General features: G+C 37.1%; 1 protein-coding gene across 1 annotated transcript in view; it reads left to right on the forward strand.

Moving 5' to 3' along the window:
* The window catches only part of LOC150089112 (NSFL1 cofactor p47-like), a 177,537-nt gene that overhangs the window by 137,789 nt on the left and 13,425 nt on the right, over positions 1-26,323 (forward strand). Inside the window, exon 8 of the mRNA XM_090390332.1 lies at positions 14,369-14,428. Within this exon, the coding sequence (XP_090246458.1) occupies positions 14,369-14,428 (60 nt within the window). The remainder of the gene's footprint in view (positions 1-14,368; positions 14,429-26,323) is intronic.

The raw sequence follows: 26,323 nt of genomic DNA on the forward strand, positions 1-26,323 counted from the left end.
CCTATATAAATGTATACGTACGTACATACAATTTCATTATACTCTCACTTTTTCCGGATACACTAGGGCAGCGGTTCCCAACCGGTAGTTTGCAAACCGCTGGGGGTTTGCGAAAGTGTTCCAGTGGGTTCGCAATAAAAATTCTGTTAAGGCATCTGCTTAGATTTACATTGGTATATTATTGTAAACTACAAAATATAACTAATAATAAACAATAAAGTAAAATAAAATGAAATAAAAAGTAAAAATTGCCAAAGAAAGAAACCACATCTCCCATAATAATTAGTTTACTATCTTACAGTATAACATGTTAAATAAATAAGTTTTCCATACTAAGATTTTTTTTCATTCTCGAGGATCATTGTTATGTATAGGCACTTTTTTTTTTTTTTTTAGAACCTATAGTACTTAGCATTGTGAATGGGTTGAAAAGTTGAAAGAAAATACCTATCTACAGAACTTCTGCAGATTGTCATTTTCAGGAAATACGTATCAATGAAGGTGATTCCAGAAAACAAGTTGAATGAATAAATAAGGAAGAAGAAAAGTTGGTTCTGTGAGTTAGAACTTGGACAGCAAAATGATGTTGACTGGTTGCAACATGTGTTTGGACTGCTTTGAAAGAGAGAACAGGAATTATAGAAGCCAATTCAGAAGAACAGTGCCATGCAAGTATCTATAGAAAAGGCATGCAACAGAAACAGAAAGTCTTTGAGACAGAGAGTAGAGAGACTGTTAGAGATGAGACTTCAGTTAGGTTAACTGCCCTCTTTTGAATGGAATCTAGAAGCCTTGAGAGTGGTTTTGGGGCACTGCCCCAGGTGTGTAAGGGCATCCAATCCACATGTTTTACAAGTTTTGCAGCTCTGGCGAACAGAAAGTTTTTTAGCTATATTTAACCGCTTTATTGGCTAATTGTTATATTAAATTATTTTCTATAAGTAGCTTATAGACCTAGTCAAGATCCTTGGTTTATTCTAAATTGAGACAGCGAGATTTTGGAAGTTAATTAATACTTAAGTGTCCGTTGATTTACCGTTCGTAACTTGCTGCCATTGTTATATGATACAACGTTATATCCCGTTAGCTTAGTATAGTATAGTCTATAATATTGTCAATTAATCAGTAAAATCTTGTTAAACTTCATTGTCAATTAAGCCGACCGGGCTAGCCGAGTGGGTAAAGTACCTGCCCGGCAACCCAAAGGTCGCGGGTTCGATTCCCGCCTCGGGCTTGGATCAAAGTACTGCAAAAACCTTGGGAGGTGCAATATGGCCACAGAAGCCGATGCACCAATAACTATCAAAAAAAAAAAAAAATTGTCAATTAAATTGTACTTTTTAACTAAATACATATAACGACTTAGATTTTACAAACGTAACATAATTAATTAATACATAACTTGATACGGAAATTACATAACCGAATACAAGTTTAGGGTTATAATTTTGTACTGAAATTGAAATTGAATTGAAATCATGACACAGACCAGAGCAGCAAAGCAAAAGGCTCAAGCTAATGGGAGTGCTGTGACTTAGGGGAGAACTGAGGGGGGCAGTTGCCCTCTGACTCACATCCTTTTAAAATTCACTGCTTGCTTGATGTTTATGGAGCAATCAGGTACGGGACATGATATTGCCAAGGGGGAATGTCTTTGTGTGTGCGTGATGTAAGGAGTATGAGGAAATCAGGCGACAACTCAGCGTTGTTATGGGCCTATATGAGAGCTTGAAGGACAAGGTGGATGCCCTCGAAGGATCTAAATTGGGGGCCCATTAAGCTCTCAGCTGCCCATATCAACACCAGAGCTTGCACTTGATCATCATGGAACACAGCGGCAACCCCCAAGGCAGAATGCACTGGTCCCACAGGAATTAGTAGTTGTTGGTGACTCTATTGTCAGGGAAACGGGGAACATGGTGTGTAAAAAGGATGAGTGAAACAGGACCAGGGCATGTCTGCCAGGGGCAAAGGTTGATGACATTGTAGAGCGAATATCATCTTTTAAGAGCACAAAAGGTGATATTGTTGTACACATTGGCACTAGGGATTGTCTTTTTCCCGGATTTCAGTAATCCCGGGATCCGGGGATAAAAATGTTCTTTTCTCGGGATTATTGTAGGTGGAATTAAAACTGAAAATTTCACAGCATTTTATTTATTCACATATATATATATAAACTACAAATTGAAACGAATTCAAAACTTACTGTTCAGAAACTTAACATGTTCTTTTGAAACCGTGAAAGACTAGTGACTTCATTGTTAAACAAAAATTTATTTCACTTTAGTTTATTTTGAAACTGATTTTGCAATTGATATGTAATATGAACGTAAGAAACACAGGCAATTTATACTTTTATCGCTGAGTCTAGTTCTAAGTTTGGTTATAAATAGTCCTGCAGCCGAAAAGGACCTTTCAGCTTCTATACTTGTTGGTGGTATGGATTCGAGAGCGTACATTAATTTTAATACATTTGTTGTTTTTTCACCAGTTGCCTCAAAGATTTCGAACTCCTTGGATATATTCTTTGCAAGTGATTGACCTTCAGCTTCATGTTGAGGGACTTTAGAAACACATTGTTTGTTTTTTGATTTGACATGCCAATTTCTCACAAAGCGTCTGCTGTCTTTCGCTCTCACTGTCACACTCTTTTTCAGAGTCAGAATGTGACGAATCAGATTCCGATGATTCAGAAGAGGAAAACCCAAGATGAGTTATTATTCGTTTTTCTATAACCAACAAGACTGGCTTGCTTGGAAATGGTTTCAACTCGGTTTCTACTATTTTTCTATTTTTTTTTATGATACGTTTTTCCAGTTTTTATATACTTCAATAATCCAACCAAAGCTTTTTGCCTTCTCTCGTTTATCCTTAAAATTAGTGCTTCCTGAACTTTTCTCGAAAAGATAGAATTTTGCTCAGAAAGTTCTTGTATGATGAAAAAAAACTCCCTCTGCAGTAAGAAGTGTCGTATCACAACTGCAAAGGTTTTGTGATCAGATTTCGACGGGTTTCAACGCACGCACAAGGTCATTAAGAGCTGTATACTCTGTTTCACATATTGGATTTTTCATGTTATAGTCAATCATTGTTTTTTTCAATTTGTGATTTTAACTGTAAGAATCATTCTAACCTGGCTACCAAACTGTTCCATCTAGTTTTAGAATTGAGTACTAGGCTTAAATTTTCTTGCTTGAATGAAGATTTAACATAATTCTGAAGCGTATCATTTTTCAAGGGAGACTTTCGAACCATTCGCACAATCATTCTAACTTTATTAATGATATTATCTATGTTTAATGCACCGGAGAATAGGTCATCTCTGAAATCACATTTTTGTTCCTTATCAGGATTGTTTCCGAAGCTTAGATTTGAATCATAATTTTCCGTTTCATCCTCTTCTAAATCTTCCTCGCTGTCTTCAGTTGTTTCTACCTCAATTACAGCTTCCGAATCATTCCGTCTCTTGTATAGAACGTCGCATATTGTCGCATCAACTGTCCGAATTTCACCATAACACTCGCCCCATCCGTTACGCACGCAACTATATGATGCTCTATTGATAATTTAAACTCCAATAACTTCTGTTTTACTTCTTCAACCATTTCTTCGGCGTTTATTCTACCATTAATAGCAGTCATTCCTAGATTCCAAAATTTGTCTTTATCTTGATGAACATTGATATTTAAATAACATTTGTTTTTAAGCGACAAATATTCGTCTAAAGAAAGGCTGAATCTCTTACCATTTTTTAATGATTGTTCAATTTCTTTTATTATGTTTTCTTTTATAATATTATACTGTTTATACACTAATTGCATAACATGATTGGGATTTTTAGGAAGAAGCAAAAAACCTTTTTCACTGAATGTTTGCTGAAGAAATTCACTTTTACATATGGCACTGATAGGAAATTCATCTACAGCTACAAGCTTCTTTATCTTGATGAACGTTGATATTTAAATAACATTTGTTTTTAAGCGACGAATATTCGTCTAGAGAAAGGCTGAATCTTTTACCATTTTTTAATGATTGTTCAATTTCTTTTATTATATTTTCTTTTATAATATACTGTTTATACACTAATTGCATAACATGATTGGGATTTTTAGGAGGAAGCAAACCTTTTTCACTGAATGCTTGCTGAATAAATTCACTTTTACATATGGCACTGATAGGAAATTCATCTACAGCTACAAGCTTTGCAATGATTTCTTCTTTTGTATCTTTCTTTAAAAAACTAAACAATGTTGGCTGAGAATGGACACTTTTTAAACATTTCAAAGAGCTTTCTACAGATTCATTCCCTTCAGAACGTTTGAGGTTACAATCATTTGCTGACGTAGGCTTCTCAATAGAATGTTTAGTTTTTAAATGCCAAAGCAAGCCACTTGTAGAAAAACCTCATTTCAGTATTGCACCACAATGACTACACTTTGCTTCTTCATTATTATTACATTTAATGAAGTACTGCCAGACAAATGTTTTTGATCTCTCCATCGTCACAATATATTAAAATAATAAAATATATATAAAGTGGCTTAACTGCAAGAGGATCTTTCTAGGACAAATGACATGTATAATCGAGAAGAGTCAAGACTCGAGAAATTACGACGATGACATTACAGAGATAAGTAAGAAAGTGCTGGCCTTTTGCTTTATATATATATATATATATATATTGCAAATGTAATGTATGAAAATAAATATTTTTCTAAATTAAAATAATATACATCTTTATTGCTGATGATATCTCAAATTATGAAGAAATTATTTATCTTGCCAGCGCACGATGAATATATATATATATATATATATATATATAATGTGTAAGACTGTTAGTATTGATTATTAAAGTTAGTAATTCAGACCAGGAAATCCCGGGATAAATCCAGCAGCAAAAATCAACCGTGATCCCGGAAAACAATCCCTAGTTGGCACTAATGATATTAAGAGTAGGAGACCGGTGGAATTGCTAAACAAGTACAGGTCACTATTGAAAAAAAGCCATGAATTAGGATTGAATTTGAAAGTGTCTGCAATTCTGCCTAGACACGATAGGAGGGAGTATATGATGAGAGCATTGTCGATCAATTCGGCCCTGGAAATATTGTGCAAGGCTCAAGGGGTAGAATTTTTTTCAGCTTGGTCTGTGCTTGTTAACAGGAGAGACTGCTTCTACACGGATGGGATACACTTAAATAGAAAGGGTGCAAGAATATTTGCTGATGCTATAAAGGCAGTGTTAGGTGGGTCGGAAAATTGCTAGCTTGGGGGGGGACACAAGGACTAATAGAATTGCAGTAGCCACTGGCAGAGGAGAAAGTGATTGTTGCACTGCTTCTATTGGAATGAGCAGCAGCCTGGAAACAAGATGCAGGGTATTTCAGAGACTGCTGGGAGTCATTGCTGTACAAGTAAACACATGGGTTGTGTTAGGGTAGCTAAGAATAGGAACAGGTGCATGTATACTTCGTATACTCCAATGCCAAGAGTTTGGTAAATAAATTTGATGGATTTGACGTATTGCTCAAAACATCAAAGGCAGATATTGTTGGGGTATCAGGGGCATGGTGTCACACAGATATAAGGAATGCAAAACTGGAATTTAGGGAGTACAATGTGTACAGGGAGGATAGACAGGATAGGAAGGGAGGAGGGGTTATGCTATTAGTTAAGAAACACATAAAATCCAACGAAGTGAAGCCAGTTGACATCGCTGGACAATGCAGTGTCGAGTTAGTTTGGTGTGACATAAGCATTGGGAGATCAAAATTGAGAGTAGGAGTGTGTTATAGTCTTAATGACTCTGATGAGTATAATAAGAAACTGTACAGGGAAATAGAGTGGGCCAGTAAATCAGAAGAGAGTCTTATAATGGGAGATTTTAATTTCCCAGATATTCACTGGAATTTGTGGGTTGGTAACTCACACACTAGCAAGGCTTTTGTGGATTTATTGGATGATTGTTTTCTACATCAGCATATTCAGGAGGCAACTAGAGGGAGTAATACTCTTGATCTGATTATCAGTAGTGATTCTTCATGCATTAAGAATCTGCAGATAAAGGAACCACTAGGTGGCAGTAATCACAGTGTGCTGAAGTGGGATTTACTCAAAGAGGTAACTACCATCAGGGTAAAGGGAAGGGTTTTTGCATTTGTAAAGGCAAACTATGGAGGTCTGAGACTGTATTTAAATTCTATATGGTGGGACAAGCTGATGATGATGTTACCAACAGCAAATTCAAAATAGGAAGCATTCAAAGAACTTATCTTAGAAGCTACTAGGCTTTACATACCAACTAAGAAATATTGTTCAAGGTTTAGGCCTAAATGGATGTCAGATGAACTAATGAGGCATATGGCAGAGAAGAAAAATGCATGGGATGCATATAAATTAATGGGTGACATGTAAGCCTATGATAGATATAAGCTGGTCTGTAACCAAGTCACAAAGGAGATTAGGCAGGCAAAGGCAGATTATGAGAAATCTTTGGCAAAAGATGCAAAGGAAAACAGCAGAGTTCTTTACCTATGTAAACTCTAGAAGGAAAGGGATGAATCAGATTGGTCCACTGGTTATTGATGGTTCAACTGTTGATGATCCTGCTCAGGTGGCTAACAAACTAAATGAGTATTTTGCATTTACATTCAGACATGCAGAGTTATTCAGGGAGGGGAATGCCAGTGGTGAATTAAACTCTGGCAGGGAGCTAGATGATTTTGTAATAACTGAGAGGAAAGTGGAGGAGAAGTTGTTGAAGGTAAACATAAAAAAGGCATGGATGGGATCTATCCCATCCATGCCTTTTTTATTTTAAAGTTATATTAAAGGAGGCAGCAAAGGAAGTAAGCAAACCCTTAGCCATAATTATGAGAGCTTTTCTGGACTCAGGGGAGGTACCCATGGACTGGAGATGTGCAAACATAACCCCAATTCACAATGGAGGAACAAAGGGCGACACAAGTAATTATAGACCTGTTAGTTTAACTTCTGTTCCAAGAAAATTAATGGAGGTGCTGGTTAAAGAAGCACTGCAGGATCATCTAGACAAGACTTCACTCATAGCTCGGACACAGCATGGTTTTGTTAAGGTAAAGTCTTACCTGACCAATTTGATTGGATACTATGATCTGGTCACAAAGGAACTGGATGCAGGGAATAACTTTGATATCATATATTTGGATCTTAGAAAGGCTTTTGATACTGTTGCACGTGGAAGACTGCTCAACAAATTGCAGCAGTGTGGCATTGGAGGCAAATTGCTGCTATGGATAAAGAGATGGTTGAGTGGGAGAAGACAGAGAGTGGTAATCAATGGACGCTGCTCATCGTGGACTAATGTTATTAGTGGAGTCCCTCAGGGTTCACTGTTGGGTCCATTGTTGTTTTCTGTATTTAAAAATGATATTGATGATGGTATATCAAGCTTAGGGTCCAAGTTTGCAGACGTTACGGTTGGCAAGGTTGTTAAGGACACCAATGACAGTATGCTGCTGCAACAAGATCAAGAAAAGTTGAGCAGATGGGCTGAGAGGTGACAAATATAAAGTACTACATATGGGAAGCAGTTACCAACAGCAAACAGAGTAACTCTCAACTCTGTGGTACTACACTGACAGTGGTAGAGAACAAAAACGGCCTGGGGGTAATTGTGCAGGCAGATATCAAGTTTTCTGAGCAGTGCAGACGGTCTGCAAGGGTAGCTCATGGTGTCTTGTCAATGATATACAGGGATTTTTCTAGCAGGGATGAGGAGGTGATTATCTCCTTGTATAAGGCAATGGTTAGGCCACACCTTGAGTACTGTATAGAGGTCTGGAGGCGTCATTTTAAGAATGATGTAGAGCTATTGGAACGAGTACAGAGAAGAGCAACAAGATTATTGAATGGAACAAAGGGTTGCTCTTGTTCCATTCAAGAAAAGCTTAAGTTTTGCAAATTACAGTGTCTGGAGACTAGGCACCATTCAAGGCTTTGTACACCTCAATCAGATCACCTGCAAGGTGATCTGATTGAGGTATATAAAGCCTTGAATGGTTTGAGCATGGTCAATGCTAATGGGATTCTTCCTCTTGCTCAGAATAATCACCTGGGAGGGCATAAATTGAAATTGAAGAAATACAGTTGTAGGTTAGATGTGCGGAAGTTTGTCTTTAGCCAGTGGGTAGGTGGTTGGTGGAATAGACTTCCATCTTTTGTTGTGGAAGTTGATAGCCTAAATAAATTTAAGGCTGAGCTGGATGGTATTTGGATCGAACGGAGGGGTGAAATGGGGGAGTGTTTTTTTTTTTTTTTTTTGGCTGATGCTTCATAAGCTTGCTTTCTTGCATCATATGCCTCTACTAATGCTAATGTGGGAACAATATTCCATGGTAGGGTGGATTTGTGATTTCTACAGAGTCAGCAACGGTTTGGAAGGAAAGTTATGCCGAGAGCGAAAGAGAAAACCCAGCTTATTGGATGCAGAGGAAGCAATTTTTGTAATGTGCTTTATGCCAAGAGAGAATATTAGCCAGGGTAATCCCCAAGATCTAGAAATCGGAGCATCATCGAAGATAAGCATAGGAGCAGAAGAATCCTTTTTTGCGAGATATAAGACAGGACTGAGTTTTAGAAAGATTGAAATTAAGTTATCTTTGCCCCACTGGAGATCGGCATTTAAGGATTTGGCAGCGGATACTAGAGAAGTTGTAGCTGTTTGAGCAGGACACGGTTTCTCAAACTGAAAGGTTGAATGCAAATGTGCTATCGTCAGCAAAACTATGGAAAGGATTTCCGGTCAATGGAAGAAGGTCATTAATATACAAGAGGAAAAGAGTGGGACAAAGAACTGAACGTTGGGGGAACCGGCATTAGTGGACAAGTTAGAAGACAGAGAGCTGTGTACTGTCACCTGCAGTGAGCAGTTAGAGAGAAAACTGGATAAAACTGCAGCCCTTATCAACCCACTGCAGGGTGGAAGCCTCCTCAACAATTTGTGCTGAGGGAAATGGACCATAATCTGCCACGCTGGTCCAGTGCAGGTTGGCAGATCGACCGTATTTAGCAGTCAGGGACTTGAACCCCGGTCTACTCAAAGAGCGTGTGCTACTACACTCCTGCTCCTGATCACTCGGCTACAGAGGCCAGAAATTGGATATTCTGTTACAAAGAACAGCTGGCAAATCATAGGATTGAAGCTTATTTAGAAGACCTTTATGCCAAACACGACCTTTGAAATGTCAAGAGAAATGGCTTGAGTTTCACCAAATTTTTTCCATTGAATTTGTCTATAGGTGGGTAACATAAGCCAGAATATCACCAGTGGAATGACACTGACGGAATCCATACTGGCGATCGTTGATCAGGTGAAAGATTTCCAGATAGTTTTAAGATTTGGTGGTTAATTTATTTCTCCATTACTTTGGAAAGAACAGAAGTAATCGCAGTGGGACGATAATTGGATGGAAGGGATTTGTCACCCTTCTTAGGAACTGGCTGGATACGAGCAAATTTCCAAGCAGAAGAAAAAACACCTCTGGAATAAGAAAGTGAAAAAAGGCGACACAAAACAGGAGTGAGCGCAGGTTTAGAGAAGAAGTGGAGAAAACTCAGCACCTGGAGTTTTCTTATCATCAGATTCATCAAAATCCTTCTGACATCCTTTTGAGAGAATCCTACAGGAGGCATTGAATGGAGTGTGCTGGGAATGGTTTGAGGTGATTTACCAAGATCATCAATACATGAGTTGGAAGAAAAATAGGATGCTAGCAGGTCAGTTTTATCTTTGGCTGATGTGGCAACAGAACCATCTGGTTTTGTCAGAGGTGAAAACAGAGATGGGCAAAAATTGCGGCCAATAGCTTTGGCAAGAGACCAGAATGCTCAGCTACCATTTGGACTAAAAGCAAGTTTTCTGTTCTTAGCATGTTCGAAATCTAGTTTGTATTTATTAATAACTGCTTTACAAAGTATAAATAATGCTTAATAATAATTTTTATTATTATGCAATGTCGCTTATAAAAACGTAGTACTGGAAATATTTTGTAATAAAAATTCAGAAATATTATACCTTTTCAGAGAATGTAGGCTTAGTGGTTCGCATTAAAAATATTATGTTGAAAGGGGTTCTCGATAAATAATATTACATTGAAAGGGGTTTGCCAGTCAAAAAAGGTTGGGAACCACTGCACTAGGGCATCACAGTCGGGTACATTACCTTCTTTGGTTCACAGATCAATGTAGTTCATACGTACAGAGTGAATTCTCAACTTTAAACTCCTGCTTCCCTTATACCTGACAATACCTTCAGATTTATAGTTCTACACATGCCTCTTTGTCACAGAAAAATAATATTTTCCCTCACTCACTCTTTCTCACTACTTAAGTAAATCTATTCCCATCCTTTATTAAATTACTCAGGTCAGCCTATATGCTTTGCATAATGTCTATGTGATTAACTATCAATTTTTCAGAGGACTTACTTGTACCATTTTTTCTTGCCTTCTCTCCCTTTTCTTTATCTTTTTTCTAGATAGAGTTCTTTCTTATAGGATCCCTATGATCTGCTGTCTTCCTTGAATGGCTTCTGCATGACCCTTGCTTGACATTCCTCTCTTTGATGCGACTATCACAACAGTCCTTACTATTGGACACTTCTTCTCCTTGCATAGGAAAGATTTCTGGTGCTCCTTGTCTCGGCACTCTATTTCTTTACCTACGGACTCTTCCCACTATTACTTACTAGATACGCTTCACTACCCCACACTCCCTTCCAAAAAAACACAGCACTTTTTCATTACTACTTCTGCCTTCTCCCGACTTTCATATATTGACCTTTCACCATATCAGCTACACCACACCAAAAGAAAGAAGCCCTCCTCGCACCTCGACCAACCTTTCTCTCCAACCACCTAAAGGAAAAAGCACCCTTTCTCTCTCTTTTCGCACCCTTTTCCTTTTACATCTCATTCCCTCTCTCTCTAGCCAATCACCTTCTATTTTCCTACAGCATCCTCATTCCAGTTCAATTTTGGCCATCTACTTTTGTCTACACTCCGTTCTGATTGGTCGGCACCTATGTTCACACCAGACGACAGTTTTAAGTTCAGATACCTCAAGAATATTCCTGCTCACAATCTATTTCCACTTGCCCCTTTAGTCACACCTTATAGAAGTGACAGCCCTTGAAATTTATAAGAGTACATTTAAACATCGGCCTCTTTTTTTTTTTTTTTTTTTTTTTTCACTTTTAAAACTCTAATCCTTGCTGCCTCCCTAACAGCCATAACTGCTCTATATTTCTAAAATGGTCCCTCTCATTTCGGTCACTTTGTTTTATGCTGTTCATTTCCCTCAAGTGCAGCCCCAGCTCTACTTTGAGTAAGCTGTCCGGTCCCCCTGCAGTTGGTCATCCATTGTTTACCTCTTTCCCTCTGTAGCCTCTCTCACAAAAATGAATGCATCCATACATCAAACAAGCCCTGCTAAGCACCTTTCAATGTGATCACTCTCATCCAAAGTTAGTTTTATTTCCAGAATTTATTCACATCAAACAATAATGACTTAAATTCTCATCTTAAAATTAATAAAAAACATCATGTAAGATATGTATCTTATAAATTTGCACTTTCTGGTTTATTGGGGTTTTCTGTTAGAGCAATCTATTATAAATGGGTAGTAAACTCAATCTTATTGCATTTGCGATAATAATGTTAACTGGAACCGGTGATTTTGGGACCGCAAGTGGCTCGAGAGCTTGAGAATTAGTTCTACTGAGAAAAATATAAATAGAGATAGGGGCACACGTATTCATCCCCTCTTTGAGGCGGTAATCCTTGGAGGGGATGAATGTTTTTGCCTGAAACGCTCCCGAGCCACTTCCGGTTCTGACGGGAACAGTACACGTTCACGTGAGATGCACCGTGAACCTGCTGGTATTTAATGATGCACCGCAGAACAGAAATTACACTGTTGAGATAGAAGGCAGAAGCCTTTGAAAGCTTCAGTTAGTATTTTAGCGCTTTTAACCAGTATATTTTATTGCATTTTAAATTCGGCATTTTATTATTATCCTGTATATCACAGTTGTTTTATTTTAAAATTACTATCAGTAATATTTGGTTTGTAAATAATTTATTGTAAATATTAAAAATTTTTAAAAATTTGGGTTTTTTCGTCTTTCGTTTTATTCCATGGTTGGTGGAAAACAAAAAAACACTAAAAATCATAGTATGTTAACTGGAATTCTGTGGGTTTTTATGTTACAGTATTATGGTGAAATGAGTTTCCCTTCATTGAAACCTTCACTCATATAAAAAAACAAATAAATTTTCAGAATCTTCTCTTCATTCCTAATTTTTTTATTACAATGGTGAAGGGAAAGGGACCAACGGAAAGTGCAAGTGCTGGCAGTGCTAGGAAATGAAACAAAATTGATTTAGAAATGAACATGAAAATGATTAAGAAGTACAAAGTTTGTCACCTGTTGCATGGAAGGCACAATATGGCCTAAGTAGCTCTTGTGCCAGAAAACACCACAACAACAACAACTGTTGCATGGAATTAGGTCTCGCTGCTTCAACAGTGAATACTATTTTAAGGGACAGTGTGTGTATAAAAGAACATGTTAAAGGATCAATGCATTTAAGATCAACAGTGATCACAAAACAGCATTCAAGTACCTCTGAGTCCAATGGCAATTCAAGCAAAAGCAACAAGTATTTATGAAGATATTAAGGATAAGTACAGCGAACCCCAAGCCAAGTTCGTGGCAAGCAAAGGGTGGTTTAATAGGTTCAAGCATCACGCTGGTTTCCAAAACATTAAAGTATGCGGTGAAGTGAGAATTTTTTTTTTTTTTTTTTGCTAGTTGTTGGCGCATAGGCTTCTGTGGCCATATAGCACCTCCCAGGGGGTGGGGTGGGGGGGTTGCAGTACTTTGATCCAAGCCCGAGGCGGGAATCGAACCTGCGACCTTTGGGTTGCCAGGCAGGCACTTTACCCACCTGGCTAGCCCGGTCGGCGAAGTGAGAATGAAAAGGACCTGGGGGTAATTGTGCAGGCAGATATTAAGTTTTCTGAGCAGTGCAGACAGTCTGCAAGAGTAGCTCATGGTGTCTTGTCAATGATATACGAGAATTTTTCTAGCAGGGATAAGGAGGTTATTATCCCCTTGTATAAGGCAACGGTCAGGCCACACCTTGAATACTGTATACAGGTCTAGAGGCCTCATTTTAAGAATGATGTAGAGCTGCTGGAACAAGTACATAGAAGGGCAACAAGATTAGTGAATGGAACAAAGGGTTGCTCTTACGAAGAAAGGCTTAAGTTTTGCAAATTACAGTGTCTGGAGACCATGCACCTGCCAGGTGATCTGATTGAGGTTTATAAAGCCTTGAATGGTTTCAGCATGCTCAATGCTGATGGGATTCTTCCTCTTACTCAGAATAATCACCTGAGAGGGCATAAATTCAAATTGACGAAAGACAATTGTAGGATAGATGTGCAGAAGTTTACCAAGGTAAAACATTGGTGCCGATTCTGCAGCTGCAGAGAAATTTTGTGATGTGTTGGAAAAATCCCATTCTAGATCTTCAACTTCCCTAGCCACGTGCTTATCAACTGGAGAGTTAATTCTGGCAATGATGCTCGAAAGGTAAAACATTGGTGTTATGCATGTCTCCTCTCTTTTTGTAATTTTATAATTTTGAAATTTTTGTAATTTTGTACACTTTTGTAATTTTTCCTGTACATGAGATAAAAAAATTGAATAAATAATTCTATTTACGTTAGTCTAACATTTCTTTTTTGCTTCAATCAAATTTGCGAGTGCTGCATAAGCATCTAGGGAAATTTTATTAGTATATACAGCCACTCCCCGACTTAAGCAGAGTTTCGCAGAACACATCCCTTACATAAGTCGGGGAGTGGCTGTATATACTAATAAAAATTATATTAATATATGGTAGAGAAGATTAATATAATAGTATGCTGTAATTTTTGTTATTATTATTATTTTTTTTTTTTTTGCAATTAATCTTACAGGCCTGTGTGTTATCTCTGTACACTAATTTAATTTAATAACCATTAACCTTAATGACAGACATATTACAATTTTGAAGCAAATATGCCATTTCTTGATTAATGTAACCCCCTGTCCAGAATCTTTGCTAGTGTAGGCAGGAAACACCCCCTGATAATGAGCACAAGCTGTATATTTTTTACTTTCCTTCAACTAAATATTTCAGTGCTCTGATTTATTCTGTTTTTTTTTTGTTTTGTTTTGTTTTTTTTTTTTTTTACATATCCATTGCAGTCTCATTGTAGATGATATAATATTGTGACTTCTCCAAGGGAAAGTTTTTGTTTTTTTTTGCAGGATGGTATTAACAGTAAACCACAGTCATACTATTGGAGATATCCGGAGGTATATTGTTATGTATCCTTTTTTCTGTTTAACTACTTTATTCTGACTAAATGTTAATCACTACAATGAAGGTACATTATAAAAAATTTTGTGCTTAAATCATTTTATGAGATTTTCGATGAAAATCTCTGTCTGGTAAAGAAAATCATCACTGCATTCCAATGAACTTCCCCAATGGGAAGTTCCTTGAAATGATACAGTTAGTTCAGTGAAAATTGTAAAGAAACAAAATCATGGAACAAGTAAATAACTTCAGATACTTGAACTGTAATATGTCCCATACAGATTAATTAGACATAATCTAATATGGTTGGGTTATGAGATTTTAAATAAATATATATATATATATATATATAATTATAATTATTGATAAAAAAGTAAAGAAAGTTAAAACGAAAGTAACTGTAACTAATAATGTAAATAATATTTATGAGTCAATGCAGTTGAAAGCAATCATACAATGCACCCATAATGTCTATAATATTACGGATCATATAAAGAAAAGAAAATAAATCCAACAATAATACCATCAGGGACCTAAGACAATGCAAAAAAATCCAACAATAATACCATCAGGGACCTAAGACAACGCAAAAAAAAAAAATTATTATCGCTTTTTACCGACAATCTAGATGACGTCAACTGGGGCCAACCACCCAGAATGAAGGCAAAAAACGAGAAGGTTCTCTGTTTCTGTGATGATCAATATATGCTAAGTAATTTAAATCTAAACCAAATATAAACCGGTATAGGCCGAAAATAAATCGAATTTAAATAAATCGAAAGATGATAATAAAATTTAGAAACATTAGAATCAAAGGTAAGAAATATAAGTAAAATATAAATGTAAGCATATATTAATCATCGTTGACCCGACAGAGAACGTTGTTGTTGTTGTTGTTGTTATTTGGTTTTTAGGAGCATTAGCAACTAAGGCCATATGGCTCCGGGATATGCGGTGGTCATTCCCTGAATGACCTTTCCGCATCCTCCGTATTTGGTGGTGACGGGCTCGAACCCCGGTCTAATCAAGAAGCGTGTGCTACGCACTGCTGCTCCTTCCCACCTGGCTACGGAGGCGCCTGACAGAGAACGTAATTTAATGATTAAAATAAGATTAAATATATAATACATACTACATATTGACCGTATCTAGGACATAATGTAATAGTCGTCAAAATAATATGTGGTGCCCCCTATGTGATGGATACGGTAAAAATAAATAATTAAATTAAATTAACGCGTAGAGAAACATGCAGATAGTAAGAAGAAAAACTAAAGGAGTAGGAATAATAGAACCTGAACTCCACAAAGGCGAAAAATAGTGGTATAGATAAGAAATAGTTTCTCCTACGTCCTCGGATTGCCCTAATAATTTCGGAGAAATAAAAATAAAGAGTGTAGGACAGTTTAAAGACATTACAAGATATAAGTTGTGGCTCGGGTATGCCCGGGATCGCAAACCCGTTCCTATAGTAGGACCCTGAGCTGAATTTGCATGTTATCTCAGCGTGAATTTAAGTAAATTTAAATGAATTTAACTATATATTAACTATATATTTAAAAAAAAAAAAAAAAAAAAAAAAATGATACACTGTAATTTGCAAGCCGGTGGGTACAAGTTTTCTATGCTGTAAGACACCAAGAATGCAAAGTGTATCCTATTTACATATATACATGGCACTAAATATAACGATTATATTGAAAATTATATTAAAACAATAGGTTCAGAAAACAAATTTTTGAAATTAATAATGTTTATCGCTTTCCTGAAATGATATTTCAGGTAAGCGATAGGGAAATGATTATTGATCAACCTGCCATACAACACTGTTAAGCCCGCTGAACAATTTTTATTACTATTTGCAGATATAAGCAATCCTTAGACATTGTGATAAAATTGTATTAGTATGCACTGATTTTGATATATTAGATTTCCAATTTGTAAGGCTTACCACGTTAAAATTGAATGCATCTCTTTTATTATATACGTTTACGTCTATATTATTATTATGCAATATTTCTATATGAAGATCCAGATAATTTGCTATAGTATCAGAACTATTAGTTTTTTCTAATACAAGTTCTACTGGATATAGTTTACTGTAATCCTGGACAAAATGTGGACAATTAAAAACACATATATCATCTACGTATCTATATATAAGTAGGTTATCTTGGAATTCTCTTTCTGTATAATGTAGATAAAGGTTTGCGATTATGCTTGATGCTGGACTTCCCATAGGTGTGCCAGTCACTTGTAGGTATAACGATGTTCCGTCATATATATAATTATTAAAGATGCATAATTTTATTAGAGAATCCCAATAGGTTAAATCAACCTTTTATAGCATTTTTATTTTCTAAATATAGTTTCTGGAGGACGACTTCTAAGTTATCAAGATTAATGCTCTTAAATAGACTGTTAAAATCAAATGTTTGTATTTGATGAATATTGTTATTTTTTAGAGCATTTATAATAGGTAAGTTATTATTTATTATAATAGTTTTATTTAAGTTATATAATATAATTTTAAGTAACTTTTCTAACGTTTTTCCGGGAAATTTAGCATAACTATCTCTGCATGATGTTATGAATCTAAGAGCAATTGGTGTTTTGTGAAATTTGGGTATGGAAATTTTAGGTTATTATACTTTAACTTTAATTTTTTATGCAGTGCAATTAATTTTTTGATTATTATATTATGGGAAGATGCTATATGTTTATATGTATGGCTAGACTGTAGTTCATTTTTAATGATTTCTATATAATATGATTTACATATGATTGCATAATTACAAGCAGCTTTGTCAACGGGAGTAATCACAAAATGTTCATGTATATCTTTGAGCTGCCTATTTATTAATTTGGTATTATATAGATTATCTTGTATGAATACATACCCGGGCATACCCGAGCCACAACTTATATCTTGTAATGTCTTTAAACTGTCCTACACTCTTTATTTTTATTTCTCCGAAATTATTAGGGCAATCCGAGGACGTAGGAGAAACTATTTCTTATCTATACCACTATTTTTCGCCTTTGTGGAGTTCAGGTTCTATTATTCCTACTCCTTTAGTTTTTCTTCTTACTATCTGCATGTTTCTCTATGCGTTAATTTAATTTAATTATTTATTTTTACCGTATCCATCACATAGGGGGCACCACATATTATTTTGACGACTATTACATTATGTCCTAGATACGGTCAATATGTAGTATGTATTATATATTTAATCTTATTTTAATCATTAAATTACGTTCTCTGTCGGGTCAACGATGATTAATATATGCTTACATTTATATTTTACTTATATTTCTTACCTTTGATTCTAATGTTTCTAAATTTTATTATCATCTTTCGATTTATTTAAATTCGATTTATTTTCGGCCTATACCGGTTTATATTTGGTTTAGATTTAAATTACTTAGCATATATTGATCATCACAGAAACAGAGAACCTTCTCGTTTTTTGCCTTCATTCTGGGTGGTTGGCCCCAGTTGATGTCATCTAGATTGTCGGTAAAAAGCGATAATTTTTTTTTTTTTTTTTTTTTTTTTTGCGTTGTCTTAGGTCCCTGATGGTATTATTGTTGGATTTATTTTCTTTTCTTTATATTATCCGTAATGTTATATATATATGTATGTATATTTGCAATGTATTTGGGATTATATAATTTTATAAAGCACCACCACACTTTAGAACATTTCAGGGGGAGGCTAATTGTGGGGGAGATTATTTTTAATTTTCTGCTGGGTACTTGCCTGCTGTATTTCTTAACTATGCCTGGCAATCTTTTGGACATCACCAGATAGAATGGGATGCATGCCGACCCAACCTTAGGAAGACATCCCCTATATCAGTCATTTTGCTGGGGTAAACCACATGCCTGCAGAATTGTGTGCACCCTATTAACCTCCTATTGCTGTAGTGGAACCTAGCTCTATTCATTAGTTGACAAGCTCTGCTATTCTTCTTTGCTGGCACTTGACAGATGGAATAAACTGTAAACTGACCTTGATTATCCATTCAGTACCATGATGTCTAAAAATGGCAAGATTCGGTCACTTTGGTCCTTGAGGTTGTCACAGACATTCTCTCAGATATGCCAGACAAGCTGTTCTTGCTACCTGGGAGTCTAAAATGCTGATGGAACTGATATTCGGGTGACACTCAAGTCAAAGTGGACCCAATTTCGGCGAAGTCCGGACGGTCTATGACAGCCAAATCCTCTGCTTGCACCTTCACGATGGTGGGACTGTTAGTAATCCTGGGTATAACCTTCATGCACAAGTACATGGTGGGTGACCACCCAGGTGTGAACCAACGTAAGCAGGGGTCGAGGTGTGGCGCCCACACCACATGGAGGAACGCCGCCCCTCTATGTTACCAGGCAGTACTAGGTGGTAGATGACTCTCATCAACCGGTGAAATACCACCACTTTGCTTATTGGAGGCTTGAAGTGGTGGAACCCATGTTTAGTCTCTAGAGCTAAGTTCCGGCCAACCCTTCCCTATCTCTTCCATCATGCAGTATGATTGATGATTTTTGAGGTTATGATGAATGTCGTGGCGAGATCCAATATTCCTTACATTTCGAGGGTACAGCTCTAAAACGGTGTTCGCAGGCCGGCCGCTAGTTAGTACACCGGACTGAACCTATTGGTAACTCTCTAGGAAGCTTCCGGATCAGCTAGTGTATAATCTTACTACCTCTACTCTGCCAGATAGTGACTGGAGGGAGTCCGAGTAGTGTGTATGCGGGGAGCATTGTCGAGGCCACGTTATGTCAAGGATCTGGGTATATTCTTACCACATGTACGCCATATCCAAAAATTTCATTACTTCATACAGCATGTCCCACCCACTTTTTCTTACTATTGAATACACCATGAATTGTCAAAATAATAGAGCAAGCTTATCTGCGAAAAGATCTAAACCTCCCAAGGACTTCCTAATTCATTTCACAAATATACGTGGTCTCAATTCTAATCTCAACGATGTCCATTTCCACTTGCAGTCTTCCAAACCCCATGTACTTTTTCTGACTGAATCCCAGTTATCAGTTGATTCAACTACTGCTCATCTCAGATATCCAAATTATTTGCTGTATGATTCCTTTCGCCTCAAAGGTGGTACTTGTGCATATGTCCGTTCTGATATTCCCTGTCAGAGACTAGGCAATTTGGAATCTCCTCTCTTTGATCTTCTCTGGCTTAAAATCTCTCTACCCCATTGTGTAAAATTCATCTGTTGTCTCTACCGTTCTCCCAACTCCACTAATCACTTGGAGCTCTTTGACTTCCTCTCTTTGCAACTTGACTTTCTCCAGTCCAACTTTCCTAACAGTGAGGTAATTTTCCTTGGTGATTTTAACGTTCACAACTCCAGCTGGCTTCCGTTTTCTAGTCACACCGACCCAGCAGGTCGAGATGCTGAGGCTTTTGCAATTACTAATGACCTAGCACAGATTGTTCATTTACCTACAAGAATACCGGACAATCCTAATCATACAGCCAATACGCTTGATCTTTTTCTCACAAACAACCCTTCTAAGTACAAGGTTGAAGTGAGAGGTCCTTTAGGCACTTCAGATCACAACTTGGTGATTGTCTCTTCTCCAATGGAACCTTTATCTCATGGCTATTCCCAACCTCGTATTGTTTGGCATTACAAGAATGCAAAATGGGATGACCTGCGAGACTTCTTTTCTTCTTTTCCTTGGTCTGATTACTGTTTCAAAACTTCTGATGTCAACGTTTGCTCAAATCGTGTCAGTGAAATTATTCTTGCAGGAATGGAATCCTTTATCCCACACTCCACTTTAAAATCTCGTCCTTTATCTAAACCTTGGTTTTCCAATAAATGTGCTAAGGCTGTCCAAGAGAAGAACGTTGCATATCGTAATTGGCTTGTTTCTAATTCTTCAGTTTCATTTTCTGCCTACACCAAAGCTCGCAACAATTGTAAAGCAGTTATTAATCAGTCCAAACTAGAGTTTGAACAGGCTAAGAGTAGAAAACTTGCTTCTTGCCCTAATGGTAGCCGAGCATTCTGGTCTCTTGCCAAAGCTGTTGGCCGCAACTTTTGCCCATCTCTGCTCCCACCTCTGTCCAAACCAGATGGTTCTGTTGTCACTTCAGCCAAGGATAAAGCTGACCTGCTAGCATCCCATTTTTCTTCGAGCTCATGTATTAATGATCTTGGTAAAACACCTCCCACCATTCCTAACACGCTCCATTCAATGCCTCCTGTGGTCTTCCGTCAAAAGGATATCAGAAGGATTTTGATGAATCTTGATGCTAAGAAAGCTCCAGGTCCTGATGGTATTTCTCCACTTGTTCTCAAAACCTGTGCTCCTGAACTTACTCCTATTCTTTGCCGCCTTTTTTCACTTTCTTATTCCAAAGGTGTTTTTCCTTCTGCTTGGAAATTTGCTCATATCCAGCCAGTTCCTAAAAAGGGTGACAAATCCCTCCCATCCAATTATCGTCCCATTGCAATTACTTCTACTCTTTCTAAAATAATGGAGAAATCAATTAACCGCCAACTCTTAAACTACCTAGAAACCTTCCATCTGATCAACGATCGCCAGTATGGATTCCGTCAGTGTCGATCCACTGGTGATATTCTGGCTTATGTTACCCATTTATGGACTAATTCAATGGAAAGGTTCGGTGAAACACAAGTAGTTGCTCTTGACATCTCAAAGGCTTTTGATCGTGTTTGGCATAAAGGTCTTCTAAACAAGCTTCCATCTTATGGTTTGCCAACTGTTTTTAGTAATTGGTTATCCAGTTTTCTCTCTGATCGCTCACTGAGGGTGATGGTAGATGGCTCTCTGTCTTCTAACTTCTCCACTAATGCCGGTGTCCCCCAAGGTTCAGTTCTTTCCCCCACTCTTTTCCTCTTGTATATCAATGACCTTCTTCCATTGACTGGAAATCCTATCCATAGTTTTGCCGATGATAGCACATTGCATTCAACTTTCCATTTTGAGAAACCTTGTCCAGCTCAATCAGCTTCAAGTTCTCGAAAATCTGCTGCCAATTCCTTAAATGCCGATCTTCAGGTAATTCTCCAGTGGGGCAAAGACAACTTAGTTGATTTCAACACTTCTAAAACTCAATCTTGTCTTATATCTCGCAAAAAGGATTCTTCTGCTCCTATGCTTATCTTTAGTGACACTCCGATTTCTAGGCAAAATGATATATCTCTTTTGGAGATTACCCTGACTTCTAATCTCTCTTGGCACAAGCACATTACAAATATTGCTTCCTCTGCATCTAAAAAACTTGGTTTTCTCTTTCGCTCTCGGCGTTACTTTTCTCCCAAACAGCTGCTCACTCTGTATAAATCGCAAATCCGCCCTGCCATGGAATATTGTTCCCACATCTGGGGTGGTGCCCCCAAAACCTCTCTTAGGCTTCTTGATTCCATTCAGAAGCGGGCAGTTAGGTTAATTAATGATTCATCTCTAACAGAGTCTCTCCACTCGCTTTCTCATAGATGCACTGTTTCTGCTGCATGCCTCTTCTACAGATACTTCCATGGGCACTGTTCTTCTGAATTGGCTTCTATAATTCCCGCTCTCTCTTTCAAAACAGTCCGAACACGTGCCGCCACCAGCCAACATCCATTTACTGTCCAACTTCAAACCCACAGAACCAACTTTTCATCTTCCTCATTTATTCATTCAACTGCCGTTTTCTGGAACAACCTTCCTTCATACGTATTTCCTGAAAATTACAATCTACAGAAGTTCAAGTCCAATATCAACAAATATCTTCTTTCGTCTTCTCAACCTCCAACCCAAGCACGGTACTAAGTACTATAGGTTATAATACCTCTCGTGTTTGGGGTTCTCATAAAAAAAAAAAAAAAAAAAAAAAAAACTTTCCATTTCTAAACTGAATTTTATAAAGGGAGAAAGTTTTAAATAATTTAAGCTGCTCTCTTTCTGTTTTTTTTTTTTTTTTAAGAATGTTGATGAATGTATCATCAGTATGGCTTTAAAATCACTTTTTGCAGGACAGTTGCTAGGTAATCTGCCAGACTGAGCACTTCCAAGTGGTATATAATCTCACTGCCTGTACTCTGCCAGCTAGTAACCAGACCTGTCACAATCCAACTTCTTCTCTCCCATGAATATGGGCAGTTCAGTTATGAGGCCACATTATGTTATTCTGCCAACTTTACAGATAACTCAGAACTTCTTTGACTTGACTTTCTTTGATCTAACTTTCCTAACAGAGAAGTAATTTTCTTCAGTGATTTTAAACACCTCTAGCTGGTTTTTAGTTTTCTAATTGCATAAACCCAAGTTTTATATAAGCTAAGGTTTCTGTACTTATTAGTCACGTTACAAAACATCCATTTGCCTGCTACAATACCATACGATCCTAACCATACACCCAATGCTCTTGATCTTTTCTTCACTGAAAACTCTTTAACATACATAGTTTATGTTAGTGATCCTCTAGGTACCTCAGATTATAACTTGTAGATGGCTTCTCCCATGGCTATTCCAGCCTCATGTTGTTTGGCATTACAGGAATGCACCTTAACCTTTATATTAGTATGGCCAAATGATGCAGGGAAACAAACTTTTTCTGCATCAGCAAAAAAAAAATTAATAATAATAATAATAATTCAAATAAAACAGAATACTTGTGCTATTCCCATTTCAACAAGGAAATTAGCCAAGTCTGCTTTAAACTTAATCCAGCTGACTGTCCTCACCACATTATTCCACTGTTCAACAACCTGCTGCCTATAGGTGAATTTCTTCAAATCCAATCTTCTATTATTCCCCGAGATTTTATATTTGAGTCGGTTGGTTCATGTTTCACCCATGAGAAACCTTCCTCGTTCATTTCACTTAATCCCTTCAATGCTTTACCTGTCTCCCCGTAAATGACGGGTTGTCAAACTTTAGTCTACACTGTCTACACCATTCTTCATATGTGCATCACTTTGCACTTGTCCCCAATCTGGTTGTAACTTCTCTGAACCTTCTTCAGAAGTTCTATGTCATTTTTTTAGTAGATTTAATAGTATATCTCTTCATATACTATTAAATCTGAACAGTGGGTTGGCTGCTCAAATAACACCAAATCTTTTCTCAATTTTTTTGGATAACTGCTTTCTACACTAACATGTTAGAGAGGCAAAAAGAGAAAGGAATGTTCTTGATCGGGTTATCAGCAGTGATTATTTCATATAGATAAGGAATTTATTCAAAGATAAAGGAAAAGGATTTTGTTTTCACAACAGAAATACATTGTAAACTTTTCAGTGGCACTTGATGTTAAAATATGCAATTGCCAAATGGGAAGTGTTAAAGAGGTAATTGTAGAGACTACTGGGTATTTTTATACCAATTAAAAGAAATAATTCAGAATTTAGACCAAAATGGATATTATACGAACAGATGAGTTTAGCAGCAGCGAAAAAAAAAAATGCATAGGATCATTATAAATTTGCAAAGGATAAAGATTTCTATAATAAATACAAACTAGCATAATGTAAATTATAAAAGTTCATTGTTAGGAACGTAAAGAAAAGCAGTAAGAAATTCTTTTCATATTTTTCATATTTTATGACTAGAAGGAAAGGAGTAAACCACGTTGGTCTATTAGGTTTTTTTTTTTTTTTTTTTTTAATGAGAACCCCAAGCATGAGAGGTATTACGACCTATTGTATTTAGTATTATGCATGGGTTGAAAGTTGAGGAGATGAAAAAAGATGCTTATTGACATTTGACTTTAATTTCTGTACATTGTAATCTTCAGAAAATACATATGAAGGGAGGCTGTTCCAGAAAACGGAACTTGAATGAATAAAGGAGGGAAAATTAAAGTTGGTTCTGTGAATTTGAAGTTTGACAGTAAAAGGATATTGATTGGTTGCGGCATGTGTTCGACTGGTTTGGAAGAGAGAGCAGGAATTGTAGAAACCAATTCAGAAGAACAGTGCCATAGAAGAATCTATAAAAAGTCATGCAGCAGAAACAGAAGTATGTGAGACAGAGAGTGGAAAGACTTTGTTAAAGACAAGTCATTAATTAACCTAACTACCCTCTTTTGAATGTAATCTGGAAGCCTGAGAGAAGTTTGGGGCACTGCCCCATATATATATGTGTGTGTGTGTGTGTGTTTTTATGAAAAACCGCAAACACAAGAGGTATTAGAACCTATAGTACTTAGTACCGTGCTTGGGCTGGAGGTTGAGAAGACCAAAGAAGATATTTGTTGACATTAGACTTGAACTTCTGTAGACTGTAATTTTCAGGAAATATGCACGAAGGAAGGTTGTTCCAGAAAATGGCAGTTGAATGAATAAATGAGGAAGATGAAAAGTTTGTTCTGTGAGGTTGAAGTTGGACAGTAAATGGATGTTGACTGGTGGCGGCCCGTGTTCGGACTGTTTTGAAAGAGAGAGTGGGAATTATAGAAGCCAACTCAGAAGAACAGTGCCCATGCAACTATCTGTAGAAAAGGCATGCAGCAGAAACAGTACGTCTAGGAGACAGCAAGTGGAGAGACTGGGTTGCCGAAATTGGGTCCACTTGACTTTGAGTGTCACCCGAATATCAGTTCCATCAGCGTTTTAGACTCCCAGGTAGCAAGTACATTGTCTGGCATGTCTTCGACAACCTCTATTAAGGACCGATATGTGGGCACAATTCCTTGGTAGCTGAATTACAATTTGTACACAGTGAATAGCTGTTTGAAAGAAAAGTAATGCTTAGAGCAAAAGAGAAAACCCAGTTTTTTAGATGCAGAGGAAGCCATATTTGTAATGTGCTTATGCCAAGAGAATGAGAAGTTGGGGTAATCCCCAATAGAGATATATATGATCTTGCCCAAAAAATCAGAGTGGCATCAATGATAGGCATTGGAGCAGAAGCTGCCTTTTTGTGAGATATAAGACTGCACTGAGTTTTAGAAGCATTAATATAACTAAGTTATCTTTGCTCCCACTGGAGAATTACTTAGAGATTAGTATTTAAGGAATTGATCGTAGATATTCAACAAGTTCAAGCTGTTTATGCAGAGCAAGTTTTCTCAAACTGTAAGGTGGAATGCAATGTGCTATCATCAGCAAAACTATGGATAGGATTTCTGATCAATGGAAGAAGGTCCTTAATATACAAGAGGTGGGAGAAAGAACCAAACAGCATTAGTGGAGAAGTTATAAAACAGAGAACCATCTGCCATCACCTGCAATGAGTGGGTAGTAAGAAAACTGGATACCTAATTACAAAAAAGTTGACAAACCATAAGATAAAAGCTTATTTAGAACACCTTTATGCCAACACAATCAAAAGCCTTTGAAATGTCAATAGCAACTTCTTGAGTTTCACCCAACTTTTCCATTGAATCTATCCACGGATAGTTAACATAAGCCAAACTAGTGTAAGTGGATTGATTCAGATGGAAGGTTTGTAGATAGTTTAAGAGTTGACATTTAATTGATTTCTTCGTTACTTTATGAAGAGTAGACGTGCAAAGGGATAATAATTGGATAGGAGTGATTTGTCATCATTTTTAGGAATTGGCTGGATATGAGCAAATTTCCAAACAGAATTGAGAAGAAAACCTTTAGAAATAAGAAAGTTAAAACAGGTGACACAGCACAGGAGTAAGCTCAGAGTACAGATTTTAAGAACAAGTGAAGAGAATCCATCAGGACCTGGAGCTTTCTTCACATCAAGATTGTTCAAAATCCTTCTAACATCCTTTTGAGGAAAGACTACAGGAGGCATTGAATGGAGTTTACTGTAGATGGTAGGAGGTGGTTTACCCAGATCATCAATACACGAGTTAGAAGAAAAGTAGGATGCTAGCAGGTCAGCTTTATCTTGGGCTGAAGTGGCAATAGAACCATCTGATTTTG

This window comes from Mastigoproctus giganteus, chromosome 2 (genome assembly GCF_048544385.1).
Source record: "Mastigoproctus giganteus isolate SK-2022 chromosome 2, ASM4854438v1, whole genome shotgun sequence".
NCBI lineage: Eukaryota > Metazoa > Arthropoda > Arachnida > Uropygi > Thelyphonidae > Mastigoproctus > Mastigoproctus giganteus.